The following is a 22,877-nucleotide window of genomic DNA, read 5'->3' on the forward strand; positions in this document are numbered from 1 at the left end:
GTGGCAGGGGGTGGAACTGGATGGTCTTTGAAGCCCCTTCTGATCCAAACCATCTTGTGATTCTATGATCCTCTGGTACGTGGGCACAGAATGGCCAAATTCCCACCCCTGGCTGCTCCCATTCCGTATCTGCAGCTCAGGATGGAGGTGACATGGGGTTGTGGTGAATGCTGAAGGCTATACTAACCGCCTCTGAATGAGATAGTCTTCCAGGATGTCGAGGCAGCGCACCATCTGGGAGAAGACGAGCACCTTGTGTCCACCGGCAATCAGCTTGGGAAGCAGCTTATCAATGAGCACCAGCTTCCCGGCTGCCTGGATCATCGCCTGCAGCTGGAAGTCCGGTGCCTCTGGGCTGTGTGTTTTACGGAAGTCTTCCAGAATCTTCTCCTCTGCCCCTGCCAGGTGAGAAGAGACATGAGCTGCTGGGGAAGCTGGCAGTGCAGCTGCCCCCAGCCTCATGTCCAGGGTGATATCAAGCCATCACACAAGGAGCAGAATTCAAGCAGTCGGTCAGATCTAGGGAGGCTGTCTAGAGAACTCCATAAGCTCCTCCAGTCCTGTGACTCTACCTCTTCAGGGCTTACACCAGCTCTTGGCAGAACAAGCCAGGCTGCAGTGCTGGAAAGGGTCCCATGTCAAAACACCCCCAAACACAGTGAGCCTCACAAGACCCTGAGGTGTCCACCAGCACCTGTGGGGAGCTGGACTGCCTGCGAGGACAAGAAGGCAGATCTCTGCATCCTATGCTGGGCCTGTCTGCACAACCACACCAGCAGCAGATGGCAGGAGGGTCTGTGCTGGGCCCAGGCTCAGCCAGCAAAGGTTGCAGTGATATTCAATCTCCACCCCATGCTGTGTGCACAGCCCTCACCATTAATGAGATACGGGTGATTGCAGCACTTCCGCAGCTCCATCATGGTGTTGATGAGGTTGGGCATATTGTGCTGGTTGGCACCCTTGGAGAGGAAAGAGAAGTTCTTTTCCAGGATGGCCCGGTAGTATTTCTTTTGGATATTGGTCAGCTCCACCTCAATGATGGTCTCCTGCTTGGGTGCCAGATTCTTCTCTACATCATCCTTCAGCCGTCGCAGCATCATGGGCTTTAGGATGGACTGCAGCTTCTTCACCTGCCAGAGCAAGCGCACAGATTCACTGCCCTCTGTACAGCATGTGGCGACAGCAGCAGAGGGGCTCCCCAGGCTGGAAAGCCCCTACGCATGACCATGGAGCTGCGGCTCAGCTGACAACCAGGACAGCTTCACAGTCTGCCTTCCCTGGGGCAGGCACGTGAGCCACAAAGCCTGGGCCACCACAGGCCTCTGCCGCCAGCAGCCCTAGGTAAATGTGCTGCAGGAGAGTTGAGAGCTTCAGCAGCAGCTGAGATGATGGCTGCTCTCCATGCCCATGCACAGAATGACGATTTCTGTGCAATCGCCACTTAAGCCACATTCAAATGGCAGTGACAGCCCAGGGGACTGAGCTGCTGTCCATGACCCACACTCAAGGAGAGCTTTGGAGCTCTAGGGGAACCTGGCAAGGGCAACTGGCAAATGGACTTACTGATCTCACTCCTCCTACACTCGGTCTCAGGGACAGAGCAAGTGGGAATGCCAGGTGAGCTGTGCTGTTCACACACAGGGTATAGGGGGCTACGCAGGCAGCAGAGCTCAGGCCTCCTCTCTCTGCAGCAGCACTGCGGGCTCTGTCACAGCTTTGTTTCTCCTGTCATGAAGAGCCCTATACACTTCCATGAAGCACATGCCTGTGGGCATGCCTGGCAGGGTGACCATGTGTCCCAGTGGCCTGTGCTTACGGGCACCAGTGCCACTCTTACAGGTACCTGCTCCTCTGTCTTCAGGTCTCCAAACTCTTCCAGGAAGGCTGTCTCTGAGGGGAACTGCTGTGGCTCCAGGAAGTTCAGGAGGCTGAAGAGCTCCTCCACCGAGTTCTGCAGGGGAGTCCCTGTCAGCAGCACCTTGTGCTCCTGGGTACATACAGAAAACAGGTTGAGGCCTCACACCCTCCAGCCAGGTATAAGGGGTTTCAGCGCAATGCTCCTTGTCTTCCAGCCTCTGGAGCACTCTGATTGGCTGGGGACACACACGCTCCCTGAAAGGCTCTCCTGGCCAAGGTGTCAGCACTCTCACCCAGCCACTGCCACACAACACTGTGGCTCCCAGAATGCTGCCCTGGATGTGTCCTGGTCCAGCCCTGTGCAGCAGCAACAGCCAAAACCAAGAATGCCACAGTGCCCCCAGGCTTCAGCCCTGCATGAGACCTGCAGGAAGGGCTGTGCTGGCACTGAACAGGGATGCTGACAGAGCCCAAGCCTCCGAGCAGGATGTCCCTCTCCAGGGCTCGAGTAGAACAAGAGGGATCAGAACAAGAGGGATCGTGGCCCAGAGCCACAGGAATCCAAGGGGCATCAGGGACCTGCTGCTACAGCCAGCTCCAGAATCAGCAGGGGCGTGTACGACTGTGTCAACTGTGCATGGGGAACAAGGAGGAGCTTTAATCAGAGATTCACCATGGAGGAACATGCACAATAAAAGGGGACAGGGGTCAAGACAACCCCTCAGGCCTGATGGCCTTTGGTCCAGCGAACAGCAATGTTGTCTTTCCCAGAGTTGGAAAGGAGCTGGGCATCCAAATTTGTTTCTCAGAGCAGCTCACTGATCTCTTTTTCACCACACACAGTCCTGCACCCCCATTCCTGACTGATCCCGTGTTTGCAGAGCAGTAACAAACCAGCTGGAACATCATAGCCTTGCTCATCCCAAGGTACAAACACACCACGGCCAGAAGATGCCGTGTACAGCTGGACAACAACTGCCTCCATGTGCTGCAGCAGCCCAAGCCGCACAGCCAGGCCAGGCAGTGCACACAGCTGGGAAGGCATGGAGGAGCCTGGCTGCTGTGGGCTAACACTGCACCTCAACAAAAAAGAGTTTGTGAGGGCCGCAGGGCACTGGTGCCCCATTCATCGAAGGGCTCCCCTGTCACTGGCGCAACTTCAGCAACCTGATGGGTCCTGGATGGTTTTCGCTCTGACAGGGAGCTCTCAGCCCTGGCACCGGGTCTGAGCAGCTGGCAGTGGCATCTGACTGCCAGGCACGGCCATCTCCATCCCACCCTGCTCTCACAAGAACCCAGTCAGGACATACTCACCAAGGCCATGAGCTTCAGCCCCTCCAGGAGTTTGCAGTTCCTGTTCTTCAGGCGATGCGCCTCATCAATGACCACGCAGCGCCACTGGATCTTCTTCAGCTCTGGGCAGTCAGCAAGAATCATCTCAAAGGTGGTGATAACCACCTGGAACTTGAAGATCCCAGGGAGAGGGTTACCCTACAGAGACATAAACCATATGCAGTACTTGGCTCCTGCTGGGTAGCCGGACACTGTCAGACATCCTGTCAACAGATCAGTGTTAGCATCTGGATCGTAGCTGGGATTTCCCCAGATTTGTCTCTCCAGCAGTGGGCAGGTTCCTGCAAGCCTCCTTGCTGGACACAGGCTGCGTCTCTCCAAACTAGACACTGCTTCAGGGAAAATAAACAGGCCTGCACAAGAATTGTGGCTCGGGCTCTGTTTTCTGCATGAGTTGGACCTGTTCTTCACTCATACACAGTGGACCCAGAGCTCATGCCAGGGGCCTTAAAAGACCACCTTTCCCTTTCCAGATGAACCACAAGCTCCACCTGCAGCTCAGTTTCCCAAGTAAAGGAAGGCAGGGCTGGGAATGCATGCTGGGAGTGTTGTGTGCCTCATTCACCTGTGCGTCCCTGTACACCATTTCGTACTGCTGGATCATCTGCCGGCTGATCTGGCTGCCGTGGTACACGATGGCATTCATCTCTGTCCAAGTGCGGAACTCCCTCTCCCAGTTGGTGATGGTGGAGAGAGGTGCGATGATGAGGAAGGGGCCGTGGATGCCCATCAGGAATATTTCTGAGAGGAAGGTGATTGACTGGATTGTCTTCCCCAGCCCCATCTCATCAGCCAGGATGCAGTTCTTCCTGCAGAGACGGACAGGGGTAGGTGAAGGTGGCTCTCAGGAGCACTGCCAATACCTCCTTGATGGGATGTCAGGCACACCACCTCCACGCACACCTCTGACCCTGCAGCATGGAGGCTGGGGAGACATTGGTACAGTGGCCCAAACCAGACTAGGTAAGCCAGATCATCCAATTTCTGGCAAGATTCAAGGCTAGTGAGGAAGATGCTGTTCTTCGCGTGCACACCAGCCAGTGGAAGATGCACCTGAAGGCCTGCTGCGGCTGAGAACATGCATAGTGCTGCACTCCTGCTCCAGGAATAAGTCAGCAGCAGCCTGGCCAACACCAAAACTCAGGTGTATCTTGGACTCTACTGTCTCCAAGACTCACCAGCATTTACCAGGGAGAAACATTTGTAAAGACTCAGTTGCAAAGCTAAAAAAAAGATGGTGTTTCCGGCAACTGCCTGCCAGCAGTGTCCAGCACTGGAAGGTTTTGGTGCCTGCTCTGCCAGGCTCCTGTCTGTCAGCTCTGCTCCCCCGGCTCTGCTGCTCCCACGGCTGCACACACCAGGGCCCCACTGCCAGAGGACTCCTCCAGCCCCTCCTCACCTGTTATACCAGTTAAAGAGCAGCCAGTTCATTCCCTCCAGCTGATACTCCCGCAACTGGTTGCTGTTCTTATACTCCCGGGACTTCTCCAGTTTCTGCCAGGACTCGGATGCCGGGCGCTCCTAGGAGCAGAGAGCAGGAGGAAGGTCCGTGGAGAAGAAGAGGTTAACCTTCAGTGAGGCCAGAGCCCGCTTCTGGGGCTACACATCAGGACAACACTTCAGAACAGTCATTGGTAGCGGATTCACAGCAAGTTCCTGGCCTCCGGATCCCACCCTCGGATCCTGCTAACTAACTCATCCAGAGGGGAGGATATGAGGCTTGCACTGCAGCAGCAGGGACAAGAGGGACAGCACTGCTGGGCCTCATCAAAACACAAACAGCCCCTGCCTGCCCAGGGCACCGAGCTGCCAGCCAGGTACGTTACCTCTGGGTACGTTACCGTGTGCTTGATTTCTGGAGGGATCTGGAGGGCTTCAAACTCTTTAATCTTCCCTGGGTCAACATCCTCCTCCAGCTCCCAGGTGCTCTCCTCGTAGGGAAGCGAGCACCACTTCACCAGGTAGTGGGTCACCTCCTGTGGCATGGAGAGACTGGCTCAGCAACAGTGTGGGCTCACAGCCGCTCAGACCCAGCGTGCGGGCACAGATGGGCTCAGAGACAGCGCAGGCTCGCAGCCACTCACCCCCCATGTGTGGGCACAAACTGTGACTGAGAGTGAGCATCAGGGACAGCGGGCAGCCCTCCATTCACCCCTATGCCAAGGTGTCCCAGGGACAGGACTCGGGACACACAAGGCTTGGAAGGCGTCAGGGTGCTCAAAGGTGACACGCAAAGCACAGTGTGGGTCTGGGCCTCCTGCCCTCCCTCCACAGGGCACACAAGCGATGCAGCCACTCACCTCCCCGGTGTCAGGGTCCTTTGTGTGAGCCACCTCCAGAATTCGATCTACTTCTACATAGTCGGGGTTGAACAAATCCTCATCAGGCTGTGACAGCAAAGAGTGAAAAGAGAGGTAAGTTCAAGGTGGTTCCAGGGTTAAACAGATGGCAGATACGAGGAAACAGCTGTGGGACATCTGTCCCCAGGATGCTGCTGGCTGTGTGCAGCACACCAAGTGCCCTGGACACAGGTATGTGACATCTGTTTCTGGGCAGGGAGGACGCAGGAGCCCTGCAGAAGGCAAAGCTCTTGCTTTAGCGCAGCCGCAGGCTCCATGCTGCCCTTGCTGGAAGGCAGGAACGTCCTCTCCAGCCCACCTGGCCCTCAAGGTGGGAAGACCTGAGCTGTATGCTCCAGCCTACATGCAGCATCCAGAGCTGTGGCTGACACAGCACAGAGCCACACAGAACACCCAATGCACCTGGAATGACACGTTGTGCTCTGTCTCAGCCTCCCTCTCTCCCCAACTCCAGTTCAGCAGTTACCAGCAGCAACCACCCAGGAGGGAAGGTCTCCTTCTCCTGCCAGGAGCACCTGAGCTTTAGACTAGCAGTGGTCCTCAGAGAGACACGATGTCCGGGGCTTGGGGAGGAGAACAAACAGGCTGCTCTGTTCACAGCTCCCTAAGCCCCAGTTAGAGACAGGAAAGAGCATTCACTCCTTGCTAAACTGTTAGTGGCACAGTGTGTTCCAACACAGACTTCTTGTCTGCACCCTGAGGAAGACCCTAAACAGACTTGGGAGTGAGAAACTTGACACCTGCCCCCACCCCAGCTTTCCAACTACACCCATGGAGATCTTTGTAGCCAACTGGCCTGATTTACACCTGTAAGGGGCCATTTGAGGAGATCCAACAACTGTCTCCAGAGCAGCAAGATAAATTACAGAACACCTTTCATATTAAACAAGATTAATCTGCTTATATAGCAGAGCAGGCAGGAGCTGCCCTAAGCCCAAGTATTTATAGCTCCCTCTCTCCCACAGCATCTCTGCTCCACCATGAAAGCACCCGCAGCACTGCACGCTGCCCTCCCTCCCACTGAGCAACGTTTCCGGGGCTGGCACTGCCTGGCAAGTGACATTTGTTACCCTGCCCGTATCTCTGCCAGCAACACTGCGGGGGCTCAGGGCACTGTCAGGGCCCCTCGTCTCCAGTTTCCCTGCCTGATCCCTCTCTTGCACTGTTCACACCAGCCTGGAACCACGCTGCTGCCTGGGCTTTGCCACGGTGCCAGTGAGGGTGCACAGGCAGGGCTCTGGGCAGCATCAGGGATGGCTGAGCTATGGCAGAGCTGTCTGCCCACTGCCAGCCCTGAAGTCTGGCCTTGGCGCTGCTCTCACCTGGGCAGGGAGGTGCCAGAGGCAGCGCCAGCTCCTGCCCCAGGCAGGCAGGGGTCAGGCACAGCTGTGCTCAGCTCTCACCTCTGTGAAGATGTGCTTCATCTGAGCCTGCTTGTTGCGGAAGCGCTTTATCTTCTGGGAGATCCTGGGGTCCTTCTCCAGCTCCTCAAGGGTTGCCCACTTACAGTGGAGGTAGGAGCTGCAGAGTTAAAAATAACCAACAAAACGTGACCAAAGAGGCTTTGGGTCAGATCCTACCCACAATGCAGACTCAAGGGATCTCCCAGCGACCCAGAGAACACCCAGCCTACACCTGGCCATGCACAATCCTGGACTGAAGGAGGCCACAGCCCAGGTCCTGGCCAAGGCTGAGCCCTGATGCGGCTTTCCTGCTCTTACAGCCGGGGCGGGCCCAGGAGGACAGTGGGACAGGCGTGTGGGGGCTGCTATGGGGATGGAGGGAGGTGGGAGGGCACAGCCCTCGCTCCTGCAGACACAGGGCCCACATTCAGAGAACAGAGGCACAAAACATTGCACGTACAAGTTCCTGTACTTGACGTAAAACTCCTCCATCTCAAACGCCAGGCCTCCGGGATGAGTCTGAAACCAAGGGAAGGAGAGTTAGTGCCATTCAGAGCCCAGGCGGGACCTGGGGTGCAGCCAGGCAACCCCTGTGCAGCCACAGGCTCCGGGCAGGCTGAGGCCCACGACAGTGAGAACTCCAGTGGGCTGCCTGCCCCGCAGGCCCGGTGGCCCTGGGGAACACGTTGTGAGAACAACCTTGAGCACGAGGGAGTCAAAAACTCCTGGGCATCAGCCCATCCTGGCTCCTCTCCAGAGGCTCTCTGGTACCCAAGGCAGGAGAGGTACCACACTGATCCACACCCCAGCGAGGTACCAGCCCAGGCACACCCCAGCAGCACCTGCGGCGCACAGGGACAGAGAATGGCACAGCAGCACTGCCTGCTGCCATGTCTGCTGTCCTTGCTGCACAAGGCAGACAGGTCCCATCCCTCCTCCGACCAGGGACCTCCAGCCCTACTGATATCTTTGCTACTCACCTCCTTCTGAACCATCCTGGAGGCCAGGATCTTCTCAATGATGTTGGCATCATCCTCAGGAGGTTCCTGGGGACAGGAAAGAAGAGTGCTGTTTTCCCAGCTTATTGCGTGGCCCTTGGCACCCTCCTGGCACAGAACGGCTGCTGCTCCTCTCCCAGGTAAAGAAGAGCCAGCACTGTGGGAGCTGGGCGAGCTGTGATGGGGAATCCTTGCTGGGTGTGAGGATGCAGGTGCTGCCAGCCCAGTTACACTCACCCCCTTCCTGTGCTCTGCAGGCCAGCAAGGCCACAGCACTGTTGTGTTTAGCCGTGCAGGTTCTTCCAGCTGGACCAGGGCAGCCAACGAGGGTGGCAACCGTCCCAGAAAAGACGAGGGAGCTTGGGCACTTCTGCCTCGAGTCTCAAGGAAGGTATAGGCCAAAACATGCCCATCTCCTGCTCCCAGCCACTCTCCATGCCAGATCTCTGACTTGCCTTGGCATTTACACAACTCTACAGTGCAGGATGGCCCAAGGGCCTCAGCAGAGCAGGAAGCAAGGGTGTCGGACTTTGCCACAGGCATCCTCGTTGCTCTGTCTGCCCATGGCCACAGCACACGGGCAGCAGCACCTCAGCCCCACCGCTGTCCACGCAGCTCCTCCTTGAACGCTTAAAGTGCAGCCTCCTTTCCTCTGCAGGCTTCAACTCTGTCATGAGGAAATGACCCCATGAGACCACAGAGACCTCCTGTTGCCTCCCCACAGGTTCCCATCCAGCTCCTTCACGGTGAGCACACGTGCTTTGCTGGAGGTGGCCCTAACACCATTCTGCTTCCAGCTCTGAAACCGCAGACACAGGGCAAGTGGTTGAGGTCCTCCTGGCTGCGTGTTGTGGCAGGACGAGCCCCACCAAATGCCAAGGGTGAGAGAGCCGGGCTTGAGCCTGGCTGTGCTGTAGCAGGAGAGGCACAGAAAGAGAAAGGGGAGAGGACAGACTGCAAAAATGTGGAGCTTGCTTGAGCATTAGAAATATCATTTCTGCTCTGGCTGGGAGATGGTACAGCAGCAGGAAGAAGAGCTAAGTGCAGAGAAGAAAGGAGGAGGGCTCTGTTCATCTCCTTCAGATGGAGGCAGAGTCTGGTCCAAGGCAAAGCAGCCCCAAGATGTCCCTTTGCAGTGGAAGGTACGGCGCAGGCTGGGCAGGGCCTGACATCCAGGGCATCTCACGCTGCTCACCCAAAAGCCTCTGGGAGAGCCAACATGGTACCCAGGGCTGCAGCAATCCCTGTGCCCCAGCCCTCAGCCACTCTCCTGCTTCGGCACCCTTGGCTGCAGAGCGGGGCAGGACACTGGACGCAGAACCACAACACAGCGAGCAGGGTAACAGCAGCTCTGCCCATGCCTCTCAGAGGCAGTCCTGTGGCCCAGAGCAACGGTGCCCTCTTTGGGGAGCTCTGGCCCACACCAGGGTGACGTGGCCAAGGGGAGCACGTGGAGATGCTCCTGCTGCAGCTGCTGTGCGGTGCCTGCTTCCCCACACCTGCGCATCTACTCCAGTGCTGCTGGGCTCCAGTGTGTCCCTGGCCACAAAGGGTTTGCGTGAGCACAGGTAGGGCCTTGCTGCTGCCATCAGAGCCACCTCCATCGCCCTGGGGCTGGGAGCTCCCACGCTGACCAGCTGGTTCACACAGGGCCATGGCTCAACACTGGCAGCCTGCAGGCTGCTGGAGGAGCCCTGCACCACTCCAGATAGCAGAACATGGCCAGCATCCAGGAGAGAAAGCTGCAAGTCCAGCCTGGAGAGAGCAGCTCTGAGGCCCTGGCACTCCCGTGTTGCCCTGCCAAGTCAGTCTGGAGCCCGGGAGCTGCCACGGCCAAGCCCAGCTAAGCCTGCTGGCAGGAGCCCAGCACAGCTACTCAGCAGAGCCTCGTTGCCATCAGACACCATCCTGAATAACTCGGTCGGAGCAGGACCAATTGAGGTGTGAGCCAAGGGCTAAGAGGAGAGCAGGGTGGCAGCATGGACGCTTGCCAAAGGCAACCTGTTCCCACCTACTGCTTTGAAAATCTCACTTGGAGTGATCACTGCCAGGAGCCCAGCTGAGAGACAGCCTCAGGCAGCAGCAGAAGCAGCACCGGTGGCACCTCCAGAGGATGTGTGGCAACGCTTGGGACAGGCAGGGAGCAGGGTCTGCAGCAGTGCTCAGGACAGGCAGGGACTGGGGAGAACAGCAGCGCTTGGGACAGGCAGCAAGCATCAGGCCAGGTCTTATTTACTGGATTAACAATAGACATGACTAATACCCACACCAAAGTCTTGTGAAAAGGGGATTAGAGAGTGACATAGGAACACTCTGAAAACAATTAGGGACCATTATTAATAGCTGACAGCTTTGACAGCAACTGGAGAGAGGGAATGAGCTGCAGGATCCAACCCACAGGCCAGCAGGAAGGAGCCTGCCAGCACCCACCAGGGCCAGCACTGAACCAGTGGGCACAGGAGGCAGGGCAGTAAGGCCCGGACTGCAGTGACACCGGGCAGTCCCTGTCACACTGCTCTGATCCCTGCCATGCTGCCCCGATCCCTGCCAGGCTGGGCATCTCTACACTCCCAAGCACTGATGGAGAGCAGCAATGTGGGTAGAAAACAATGACCTGACACTTATAGAGCCCTTGACTGGCAGAGCCAAAACAATAGACTTAACTTCATGGCCAAGAACTCCAGAGGCAGGAGCAAACAGTGGGCATGGGCAGTGGGCAGGTCATGCCTTGGGGACAGGTCCCACAGCATGACAGGTCCCAGAAGCCTTTGTCTCCAGGCAGAAGGGGACAGCTGGAGCTGCATGCCTCTTACCCACCCCTCCGTGCACTCACGGAGTCCCTGCAAAGCCAGCCTATGCCCTCCCAGACAGGCACACTCACACCCCATCCCTGTGCTGGCATGCCCTGATTCCTTAAAGCCCAGCACTGACACCCTTCTGACACCCTGCGAGAGGCCCTGTCACCCCAGTGCCATGTCTAGTCCTACCTCTGCCTGCCACGCCAGAGTAGAGGCGGAGAGTGCAGAGGTTCGCCCAGCTCCCAGTACAGCTATTGTCTCGCCATCATCATCCACCACCTTGAAATCCAGGTCCTCGTTGTACTTCCTCCTCTTCACCTGCCGTCCCGAGCGGCGTTTCTGCATATGGGATGAAAAAGGCAGGGAGATAAGCAGACCAGGGATGTCCTCTGGGTGTGAGTGGGGGAAAGTGTTAGCACTGCCTGATCTCCAGCCCAGCCCTGCCCCAGTGGGACGGAGCTCAAGGGAGGAACAGGCAGCCCTTGGAGGTCACTGAGGTGTCCATTAAGGTGTGACCCACATGGCCCCATCAGACCCGGAGACCTGAAGCAGGGGAGCCTTTGAGACACGCGCAGCCCCTCAGCCCTGTGGGCCAGCCTGCCTCCCTGCGCTGTGCCGGGAAAGGGGAGCTGCCAGGAGCCATGGAGGAGAGGGAAACTCGAGGCTGAGGGATGTGCAGCGCCCAGGGCTGCAGCATGAACCCAACCCAGGGCCACCATCTGACTTCCCTCACTCAGAGGCTGCCAGGATTCTCCCTGCCAGCAGCCAGCCAAGGGCTTTGGAAATACCTGGCTGTCGGCCGACTCTGCAGACTCCTCTGGGCTCTGTACGGATGGGCTCAGGAGATCCTGATCCAAATCCAAACTGTCCACTGGTATCTCATTTTTCCTCTTCCCTTTCTTCTTCTTCTCCACAGGGGTGTCCTTGCTGCCAAGACAGACTGACAGTTAGATCTTGTCCTCAGGATCGCTGGCAGAGCCGGCAGGCACCTCCGCGGGCCTCTGCTTCCTCTGGAGCACCCAGAGGCAGCTCAAAGCTCCTGGGGCCTCCCCAGTTAGTGATGCTCATTAATCACCATCCATTATTTCTCCATCCAATTTGAGTACACTGAGACCAAAGAGTCCACCTGCCTCAGCCTGGTGTGGGGCAGAAAGGGGCTCTCCTCAGCCAGGGGAGAAGCACCCCGGGGGCTAGGGAGATGGGGTTCAGCTCACGGCCAGCCCTCACTGCTCCTTCAGCATGGGGAGCCCAGACGCATGAAGTCAGGACGCTCTGGATAGCAGCCCAGGCATGGCAATGAGCCAGGAGGAACCAGACCAGCCTGGTGCCCCACTCCTCAGACCACAAAGTCTCCACAGCAAAGGCATGTCCTGGCCCAGATGGCAGCAGCCTCTGCCCCAACTGGGGGACCAGGACAGTGACCCATGGCCAGCGCAGGGAGGGTGTCCCCACTGCCAGACCCATCAGGCAGGGCAACGGGGTGCCTCGCTCCAAGCAGAGCACTCACACGTGTTCTCTGCTGACAGTCAGGAGTATGGCTCAGCAGCTCCAGAGGCAGCCTGTGTCCTGGTAGCCTGGAGATAAACTTTCTAGTTCAGTCTGAGAATCATCAGCCATCTTGCTGGCCACCTCTCGCATGGGCCACAGTGCCTGGCCAGAGCCCAGTAAAACCTAACACCAGCAGAGGCAGAAGCTGCTCATGGTTTGTCTTAGAACCATAGAATCCCTAGGTTGGGAAAGACCTTTGAGATCATGAAGCCCACTGTACCTGTCCACTACTAAATCATATTCCTGAGTACCTCCTCTACCCATCTTCTAAACCACTCCAGTGATGGGGACTCCACCACTTCCCTGGGCAGCCTCTCCTAGTGCCGGAGAACCCTTTCAATGAAGAAATTTTTCCTGATGTCCAACCTGAACCTGCCCTGGCACAACTTGAGGCCAATCCTCTTGTCCTGTCACCTATCACTTATCATTTCACGAGCTTATTGTCCTCCCTGAGCCTCTCCAAGTCCCCTCTTTAGATGGCAGCAGAGCAGATGCTGGCGAGGGTCCTCAGCCAAAGGGAGTCAAACCTCATGAGCAGCACGAATGTGGGGAGGATGCAGGCTCCAAGCTCACACTAGTGCAATGGCCACCGCAGTGGTCACCAACACCTCCAAAGGAGGCTGTGTCCTACCCGGTCACTGTCCTCCAGGCTCAACTCACAATGATGATTTAGGCCCTGGTCCCAGTGAATCCCAGCACCGTCCTGCAATCATAAAACACGTGGAGATGCAGCACAACCCCATGGCACGTTCTGAGCGTCAGAGCCACCTGGCCCCCATGGCACCCAGCACCCACACAACCTGCCCGCACATGTGAATGTGCACAGGAAGCACCAGGGTAAGAAACAACCGCTCCTGATGGGCTCATTCACCCTCACCCTATGGAAGGAACACCTTTAAGGGGAAGCTTTCACAGTGCTGGCACCTGTCCCTGTGCTGAGCAACATCCCCATGCTCACTCACATTCACCCCCTCTGCACCCCAGACACGCACAGTGGCAGAGGAACACGCAGTTTCAAAGCCGCGTCTAGGTTTTACTCCTATTTCATGAGAAAATTCACTGCTCACCTGGGATCAACAAAACCCAAGCAGTTAAAAATCTGCTATTCAGGCCAAAAACACCCTGGCCATGAACCCACGCTTCAGCAAGAGGCACTGAAAAAGCGCTGCAAGCACGGCTCCAACCTGAGCAGGAACTCCCCAGATATTGATTTGTAAGTCACAATTAACAATGGCTTCATTCAGGAACCAGTAGTTGGCTATGATTAGAAATAATTTAGAAGAAACTATGCCACCATTATCTGCCACTTAGAGGGCTCCCAGCAATCATTTAATCTGCGTGGTGCTCACCCCACCTGCCGTGTGCCTCTCCCTGCGGTGCTGCCAGGGCGCCCAGCGCCTGCCCCGGGCAGCGGCACGGGGACATGCAGCCCTGGTCCCTGTGGAGCTTTCCCTGTCACCCAGGGGTGCCTACACCCAGCAGCTGCTCCTAGCACTGGTGCGCTTGCTAGTGGCTGTCCCAGAGGCCGAGGTGACAGCCCAAGAAAAGGGGGAAGGTGCAAGAAGGACCCACAGGCTGCACTATCCAAGCACCAGGGTGGACTTAAGTGCTCCTGGAAGTTGCAGGTGAGCAGGAGGAAACACCACAGCTCATGCCACAGTGGGAAAAGGCATCAGGAAGGCACTGAGCTTTGTGGCATTCCCAAACTCCCACACACGGCTTCTTCTGGCTGGATGATGTGGTACAGACTTATATTAAGTGGTCTTCTTTGCATGAAGTGAACTCTTCACCAGGGCTCCATGTGCCAGCCTCTGGCATAGTGAGTGGATCCCTCTCCTGGTGCCACCACCCCCTCCCAGAAAGGACCAGGTCTCCAGGTCTGGGTGTCCCCACCACAACCCCCGTCCAGGGCAGTGACCTCCCACCAGTTCCCATGACAGTCGCACTGTCACAGGTTGCATTTAGTGCCCTGGGAAGGCGCTGTTGGCAGCCAAAGACCTGCCACGGTGGCAAGAAACTCCTGGACAAGAGCCATAAGCGCCTCCAGGAGCTGAAGTCTCCACAGTCTGCTCTTCCCCAGGTTTCCCCTGCTTCGGTCTGGTCTTAAGAGTCTCACCGCAGGGACTACCCCTCTGAGCTGCCCATACAGCAGAGGTCTCATTAGGAAAAGCTGCTAGCTGCATCCCTCATCCTAGGATTCTCTTAAGTGCACAATGCTGCATTTACATGGGCTCCATCCTTCCCTTCCTTGCCTCCAGCCCCTCTTCTTCCCTCCCCAAATCCACTCCTCCACTGCAGCCCTCCTCGAGGCCTTGCGGAGCCCTTCCCTCACTCTCCCAGCTCTCTCTGTGCTCAATCCATCTATCCTTATCTGCTCTGGCTCACCAGCCCACAATGAGTTGGGAGCTTGGCTTTCTCAAGTGCACAGCCCCAGGCTCCAAGAGGACCAGAACTGACAGCGCTGCGCATCTCAGGGACCCAGCGGGGGCACAGCGCCCAGCTCCTACCCTGCTGAGCTCCCCGCTGGCCTGACACTGAAGCTTTGCTGCCCTACACATCTCCTTCTGTTCACCACCAGCCCGTGCTGATGGTACCAATTGCCAGCCTGGCACTGGCTCCACAGCCCTGGCCTCTTGTGGATCCGGCTGCCAGCAAGCTCCAAAGGAGCAGAGCTGTGGAAAAGCCAGGGCTCAGTCACATGTGCCCTACAGGCAGCCATGGTGATAAGGAGACCCCATAGACCCTGGGATGTCCATCCTGGTCACCATTCCCAGGACAGTGCCCTTGAGAAGCTCCACCAAGCTGGTGCTGCCTAATAAAATAGGGCTTTGCTCAAAAATTCCCAGCTGGCTCTTTTTACAGCAGAAATATGTTCACTTTATGGGTTATTTACAGCTCCTGAAGTGGGCCCAGCTCAAATTTGACAGCCCTGCTGTACAGGACTCTCCAAAAACACTTGTTCTTGCCAGTCTACAACAGCAAACTCAATGCTGGTACTGCTCAGAACTGCTCTGCCCCCATTCCCATTTAACGACAAATCAGAGCTAAGAAACCAGAGGTTCTGGCCAATCACGCTGTTAATTAAAAGGCTGAGGAATTACCAGAGCAGTGGTGTGGGGCTGTGCTGTACAAGGGATCCCCAGGCCTCCCTCTCTGCCGGCCTAGGCGGCCAGCACAGCTCCGCAGCTGCAACCCTCGCAAACCTGAGCCCAGGGAGGGCGGGCTGACAGCCCCCCAGTGTGTGAGGACCTTCACTTCCACAGACAGCCTGGGGTCAGGTTCTTCTCAATCTCATAGCCTCTGCCCAGGCCCCAAGACAGGCATGACAGGCCCTCTGCCACACAGCTCCTCGCTGTCCTGCTAAGACACCTTCCAGGGTCCCTCAGCACAAACACCAGACCAAGGCAAGGTCCAGACTCTGGTCCTTTTCTAGATCTGGGGGTCTCACAGGGCTTCATTCCCAAAGTGCACCCACCTCTCCTGTCAGTGCATGGCCAGACAGCTCATCCTGGCCTCCCAACCAGCATACCAGCCTTCGGCACAAGGAGCCCACGCAGTGCGGTGCCCCAGCGCAGCTCTCCTGGCCAAAGCTGCTGCAAGCCCACAGCTCCATCCACACCAGGTGCCGCGACAAGGTCACACCACCACCCACCTGCTCTTCCTGGACCTCGCTCTGGGTGCAGACTCAGAGCCGTTCTTCTTGTCTTTAGGCTCCTTGGGGGTTTTGGGTTCCCGAGGTTTTCGGGGCTTCTTGGTCCCCTCCCTCTGCTTGGGCTCCTTCGGCTTCTTGGGCTCTTTAGCCTTTTTAGGCTCTTTTGGTTCTTTAGGTTCTCTCCTCCTCTTTGGTTTCACCTCCACTGCTGCTTTTTCTCCCCCTTCCTGCTCTCCCAGATCCTTTTTCTTCCGTTTCTTCTTCACACCCGTGCCCCCACCCCCGCTGTCCTGCATCCCGTTCTGGGAGCTTGTCCGCTTGGGGGGAGCTGCATTCGGCTCCTGCTCGGGGCACTGGCACTGCCCGCCCGTGGCTGTCGCCTGGTGAGGCACCTCCTCCTGCTCCTCACCGCTGCCAAAGGGGTCCTGCACCTTGCACTCCCAGGCATCCGACATTGGGGAGCGGCTCAGCGCTGCGAAGCTTGGCGGCTGCGGAGAGAACAGAGAGTCGGCGGGTGAAGGAAATGCCACACGCAGAAGGAGCGGGCGCTCTGGGCGAACCACAGACCCAGCCAGGCTCTCATCACCCGGCTGCAGTGCAAGCAGCCATCCTCAACATATGAGGGACTACAGCCAAGGGCCACCACATGGCGAAGCATCTCCAAGGGGAGGACCCTCTTCCCTGCCCAGCTGGAGTCTTTTCAGTTCCCATCAGCCCATGCAGACCCCGATCAAAGCGGCCGGGCCAGCACAGCCCTGATCCCACCCTCCACACCCCACCCTGCTGAGACTCAGCATGACCCATGCACCCAGGCCTCCTCCTGCCTGCTGCCCAGAGCCAAGGATTGTCCCAGCAGGGCAATAAGAGGGAATTAAGGATGCCTTGCAGTGTCTGGCAGCAAAAAGCAGGCCCCTAGGTTTGTTTGGGGCAGAAGAGGGGTGTTAGACTGGTATCTTTCCCAGGAGCTGCCAGGCACCAAGACTCCCTCCAGCCCAGGAGAGCGGAGCTGCTTTTCCTGCTCTGGCTGCTTTTCTTGCTCTGCCGTTCCCTTCACGTCCTGTAAACTTCCCAGCACTGACCACTGAACCGAACCCAGCTGCCACTGCAGCAGGCCCAGCCAGAAACCAGTGTGGAAAGGGCTAGTGCTGCTGGAGCAGCTGCAGGAATGCCCGACATAGAATCTGGAGCAACAACTCCAGCTCTGAGAGCATCTCAGGCCAGTGAGGATGTCAGGGGACAGCAGGAAAGCAAACCCCCCCCACTCTTCGTAGCAGATGCCAAACTTTTCACCCACAACCAGATGATCAACTCCTCCTTTTAAGGCATCGCTCAGTCATGACCAGACAAAGCTGCAGGGCTCTCCCCAGCCAGGCTGGCAGAGCAGCACTAGCCCGAGTCCAGCAGCGTGGCTGGGGTTGGGAAGCTGCTCCTGCTGATGGGTGTTTGTTGATGGCCCGTGGGACACAGCTTTTCCTGAAGCCTGGAGGTGGCCCCAGCTCCAGGGAAGGTGAGCGGCCCAGGAGACCCGGGCAGTGCTCACTCCAGGCCAGGGGTGATGGTTTCTTCACAACCCACTTTGCTGGTGCTGAGGTGCCAGTTCCACCAGCAGCAGTGCCCCAGCCCTGCAGATCCCAGCATCATCTGGCTCTTCAGCCACCCCCGAGCTGCGGCAGGGAATGGAAACGGCTACATCCCACAGGCGGAGCTCACTCGGGTGGTTTAGGCCAGGACACTTGGATTTCTGATTGGAAAGCAGTAAAAACTGGCTGCAAAGAGGAAAGAGTCCAGATGCCCCTGTGGTCACCTGCGAGTCAGGTGCCGGCACAGCTGGTATCACCCCCACCGCCCACACGTGGCCATCTCCAGCGCCCTGCCCTGGCCCCCCCGCCCGCCTGCTCCAGCAATCCAGGTTGGGACAAGCAGCTGTCCCATCACACGGACGAGCCACCAAAGCACATGCAAGCAATGAGGGGGAACCTACTCTGGGACGGGAGAAAATCAACACTAGAGATGTTGCCACTGAGACCAGAGGCTAATCAACAGGATCAGTCCCACCTCCACGTTCCTCAGATCTCACAAGACAGGGATCAGCTGGAACAATTTACTGGATTAACTACAAAGCTCACAGAGCCCCAAGAGCCTGGATCTCCATTTGCTTCTGTCCTGAGCGCAGTCAAGCACAGATATCCGACAGAAAGCAAATCTTTAGCATCCTTGTGCAGTAGAAGGGTGAACTCCTCCTTCCCAGGCACAGCTTAGAGCCCTGAGTCTCCAAGGGACTGCACACTTCCAGGTGGATAATACAATGAGAAACAGGCCTGGACACCGCAATTCTGGTGCCGTCCAAGAGTAGGGGCTGTCACCTGTCCTGACGGAGAGGGGTTCCCCAGCTCACCCAAAGAACAAGACCGGCACTGGGCTGGGAGTGATGCTGGAGCAGCTCTGTCCCCACAGGCTGTGCCTGCGGGAGCTGAGCCAGGATGGCTGGGCATGGGGACGTGGGTCCCTCTCACTGTGTGCATCAGCAATTCCCAACAAACCAGCGTGGAGCAGGAGTGTCAAAACTGGCTTATGATTTCCATCCCCCCACACCAGCCAAGTGGCCCAAAGCTCTCCCCCACCCCATCTGCTGCCTGCACCTCCAGCTCCAACCCGGCTACAGAGCCCAGACAGGTCCTGCTCGGCACTGGCACATCCCCTGCCAGGCAGGAGCCTTAGGCACCAGTGCACGGGGTGGGCTGATGGAGTTGCAGGAGAGCAGGGCTCATGACATGACCTGCTGTGGACTCTGCCTCGGGCTGGTGGTGTGGCACTTAGGCAAACTGGGAAGGGCATTTTGGAGATGACATCGCTGCCTGCACATGCCCTGCTGCCACAGAGGCTGAATGCTTTATAGAAACAACCACAAGCTATCAGAATGCTTGTGAAAATGCAAGCAAGCCTCCTGCTTCTCCTGCATCACCTCTTGGCTGCCAGCAGCCCCTCCAGCCTCCAGGCAAGCCCATCACAGTGGGAATACAGCAATGTCCACCCCATCAGAGTGGGAATACAGACGTGTCCAACCCATCGCAGTGGGAATACACATATGTCCAGCCCAGCACACCTCCCAGGCCCCCAGATCCAGCAGTGCCAGCACTTTGTCACAGGATGCCCTGAGGGCATCAGAGATCACAGCCTGATGTGTGTGGGGAGCAGTGCTGGTACCAGTCAGCAGCACTTGTCTCCAGCTGGAGTGGCAGAAGCTCCTGGTGCAGGCCCTGCCATGGAAGGGCCATGGAACACCAGCCTGTGGGCCCCAGCAGTTCGTGGCCAGGGCTTGCACAGCCAGTGCAACGGAGGGGCAGGAGAGCAGGCTCCTCCACACTGACTGCGGGCAAGGTGCTGCCATCCCAGAAACCCTCCTGCACCCAAGGCTGCTGGGTTCGTCTCAAGGGGAAAAGGCTCTACACCATGCTCCTATGAGCTCCTGCCATCCACACAGGACTGCTCTGTGAGCATGAGGCTTCAGTCAGAGCTCGGTGAACTGCTGTGAGGCAGGGAATGGGCTTTTCCTACTTCCCCTTGATAAGGCTCAGTTTATCCTGGCTTCTTGACAACAGGAAAAGCCTGAGAAAGCAGTGCCAGCATTCTCCACGCTCCTGCGTGGCTTCAAAGCATATCGCAGCTTGCCTGCAGCAGCCCGGCCAGTCCTTTGCGGCAGGAGGAGCACACTGTCCACACGCAGCAATGCCGGAGCATCAGCTGCTGCCCCGATGCCACAGACAGTGAGGTGCTGAAGGGCCCGTGTCACAGCGATGGGGACACGACACTGCTGCAGCAGCTGAGTGGTCTAGGATGTGGGATGATGCTGAAGGGAGGTGGGCAAGAGGCCACTGCGGAGGGGCATCCGGGCCTGGCAGCCATGCTTTACCATGTTTTTTTCCTTCCTCAGGGGTGCCTCTGCACGGTTGCTGTCTGCCCTTACCATGGTGGAGCAGAGTTGAGTGAGTACTGGATATTAGGAAAAATTTCTTTACCAAATGAGTGGTGAAGCATTGGAACTGGCTGCCTAGGGCAGTGGTGGAGTCTCCACCCCTGGAGGGGTTCAAAAAACGTATAGATGTGGACTTTCAGAACATGGTTTAGTAGGCCAGGTGGTGGTGTGTTGATGGTCGGACTGGATGATCTTAGAAGTCTTTTCCAACCTTAATGATTCTATGAGTCCCCACAGGCTTGGCCACCATGGTCTGCAGCCACAGCCAGCAGCGACATGTTACTGTGTTCAGACTCCCTTCACAGAGAGGAAACTCACTCAGCTCTGGGAGCCTAAACCTGGCAAATGGTAGACCTGTCCACTTGCTGCAGCAGCCAAGAGCCACTCCAGGCCAGTGCTCTGACCCCAGAGCAGGGTGGGGCAGGCAGCACACTCAGCCCCCCGCATCTGCCTGGGAACTCCATGGCAGGACTGCATCCAGACCATGGCACCTCACAACATGCGGACCCAGCTGGAAGCATGGGTTCCAAAGCTAGTGGTGACGTTGGGTACCACAAACTGGTAAGGTATGGGAAAAATCCAATAGTCTTGTTTAAATTGTGGTGCCCTGCTAAATGGCTCCTAGTTCTCATGGTGTGAGGGTACGAAGAAGGACTTCCTTGCCACCCACTCCATCCCATTCCCTGTTCTGTCATTCTCCATCACCCCCTTTCCCTACTGAGCTCTCCTGGCCCAGCTAAGGTAGGGGTAAAGTTCACTGTCTGCTTGCAGACCATCCGCCTGCTCCTCCTCTACCCCTCTGCCCCATCAGGAGGAAAGCACACTGCCAGAGAGGAACCACACAGCACCAGGAGGGCTTCTGCTCTGTTCCTTTTCACTTTCCAAACCGCTGGGACAACTGGCAGGCGGGTGCCAAACTCTCTGCCAGCAGTTCACAGTCTCCTCCAGAAGCACGGAGCCCTGAGTGAAGAAACACACAGGGCCAGTTCCTTGGCACATCTGAAGACTTTTCAACTCTTCAGACTCCATTTCCATTTTGGCATCTCAGATGCCTGCAGACACCAGTCAGTGCCTTCTCCCTGCTACACGCCGTGAAAGCAGAGGACTTTTTCCTGTGCTTTGCTTCCTGCTCTTTAAACAGTCATGACTTCTCATAAAGACCTTTTACGAGGACGATGCTCAAATGCTTTAACAGCACCCAGTGAGAAATGTTCCCAGCAGTTGTTCGGGACTCCATGAGCACTGCACCAGCCAGACCAATCTCATGCCCACAATCACAGAATCATTAAGATTAGAAAAGACCCCTAGGCTCACCCAGCCCAACTCCACCACGCCTGCTGAACCATCTTCCCACATGTCACAGCCACGTGATTTTTGAACTCCTCCAGGGATGGAGACTCCACCACTGCCCCCAGCTGCCTCTGCCAGGGCTTCCCACTGTCAGGAAAGACATTTTTCCCAATATCCAATCCAATCCTCCCCTGGCACAACTTGAGGCCATTTCGTCTCATCCTATCACCTGTCCCTTGGGAGCAGAGCCCAGCACCCACCTCACCACAACCCCCTTTCCAGGAGCTGCAGAGAGCGATGAGGTCTCCCCTCAGCCTCCTCTTCCCCAGGCTAAACGGCCCCAGGGCTCTCAGCCGCTCCCACAACCCCTGTTCTCCAGACCCTTCTCCAGCTCCATTCCCTTCTTTGGACGTGCTTCAGCCCCTCAATGTCTTTCCTGGAGTGAGGGGCCCAAAACTGAACCCAGGATTCAAGGTTTGCTCTCATCAGCACCGAGCACAGGGGGACAATCTCCTCCCTGCTCCTGCTGCCCACCCCATGGCTGATCCAAGCCAGGAGGCTGTTGGCCTTCTTGGCCACGTGGGCACACTGCAGCTATTCTTAAAATCCCCGGTGGATTGTGTGGACTAACTTTGCTTTACAAAGGTCACACTGACTATTCACCAGTGTAGCATCTTCATAGATTTCAGGAAGAAATGTTTTGCAGTGAGGGCGGGGAGGCCCCGGCCCAGGCTGCCCAGAGCAGTGGGGGCTGCCCCATCCCTGGAGGTGTTCCGGGCCAGGCTGGATGGGGTTTGGAGCGACCAGATCTAGTGGGAGGTGTCCCTGCCCATGGCAGAGGGGTGGGACTGGATGGGTTTTAAAGTCCCTTCTAAAACAAACCATTCTATGATGTGTGTTGCCTTGCCTGCCTGTCCAACACATAGGATTGCTGGTTTGGAGTAGTTTTGGAAAGGGGAAGAAGTAAACACCTCTTCCAGGTTCTGGCAGGCAATGTCCACCTCAGAACCTCCGGCACTGGGCCTGAGCAGCCTCCCTATGCCTGGTACACTTTTATCCTTAGTGCTGTGTCTCAGCACTGCCTCTCAACTGGCATTTTTTTGGTGATGATTGTAACAATTTTACATTTTCGGCATATACTTTTATGTAATGTTTGTACATTTTTTTATTCCCAGGGGAATCCTCTATCAATTACATTTCATACAGTAAAGCAAGTCCCTCAGCAGCAGCTGGAGCACAAAGCCCTGTCCCATGTGTCCAACTGCTGTCAGAGAGAAGGTCAGAGGAAGAAAAACGTTTGAAATCTCCCCAGGGAGCTGCAAAGGCTAACGGAGAGCATCGATAATTGCCTGACCCCATAAGAGGGCGAAGCCAAGGATAGGACGGGCCTTAATGCTGTGTTTCCTTCACTTAATTGTTTCATTTCATTTATAGTCCAAATTGGACTCGACTTTCCAGTTTTAATTCAGCACTTAGGGGAAAAGAGCACCCGGAGATGGGAGGCAAAGAGACTCCTGCTCCTCCAAGGACCCCCACCCTTCTCCCAAACTAAGCCCGCGAGATGCACCAGTCGCTTTGGCCCAGGAGAGTACACAGGACCTGGACCCCCTCCAAACAGAGCTGAGTCCACAGGTACATGAATGAT

General features: G+C 56.9%; 1 protein-coding gene across 3 annotated transcripts in view; it reads right to left on the minus strand.

Annotated features, from left to right (window-relative positions):
• The window catches only part of CHD6 (chromodomain helicase DNA binding protein 6), a 90,867-nt gene that overhangs the window by 30,781 nt on the left and 37,209 nt on the right, over positions 1-22,877 (minus strand). For 2 of the 3 annotated variants that reach the window (XM_054081212.1, XM_054081213.1), the window contains exons 3-16: positions 15,970-16,457; positions 11,558-11,696; positions 10,959-11,108; positions 7,954-8,019; positions 7,434-7,492; positions 6,974-7,091; positions 5,511-5,597; positions 5,052-5,186; positions 4,610-4,731; positions 3,776-4,019; positions 3,172-3,348; positions 1,844-1,987; positions 875-1,130; positions 188-398 (exon numbers count right to left, since the gene is read on the minus strand). In XM_054081212.1, the coding sequence (XP_053937187.1) occupies positions 188-398; positions 875-1,130; positions 1,844-1,987; positions 3,172-3,348; positions 3,776-4,019; positions 4,610-4,731; positions 5,052-5,186; positions 5,511-5,597; positions 6,974-7,091; positions 7,434-7,492; positions 7,954-8,019; positions 10,959-11,108; positions 11,558-11,696; positions 15,970-16,457 (2,396 nt within the window). Of the gene's footprint in view, positions 1-187; positions 399-874; positions 1,131-1,843; positions 1,988-3,171; positions 3,349-3,775; positions 4,020-4,609; positions 4,732-5,036; positions 5,187-5,510; positions 5,598-6,973; positions 7,092-7,433; positions 7,493-7,953; positions 8,020-10,958; positions 11,109-11,557; positions 11,697-15,969; positions 16,458-22,877 lie in introns of all 3 variants that reach the window. The other variant, XM_054081211.1, reaches the window with a different exon arrangement.

This window comes from Cuculus canorus, chromosome 16 (genome assembly GCF_017976375.1).
Source record: "Cuculus canorus isolate bCucCan1 chromosome 16, bCucCan1.pri, whole genome shotgun sequence".
NCBI classification, from domain to species: domain Eukaryota; kingdom Metazoa; phylum Chordata; class Aves; order Cuculiformes; family Cuculidae; genus Cuculus; species Cuculus canorus.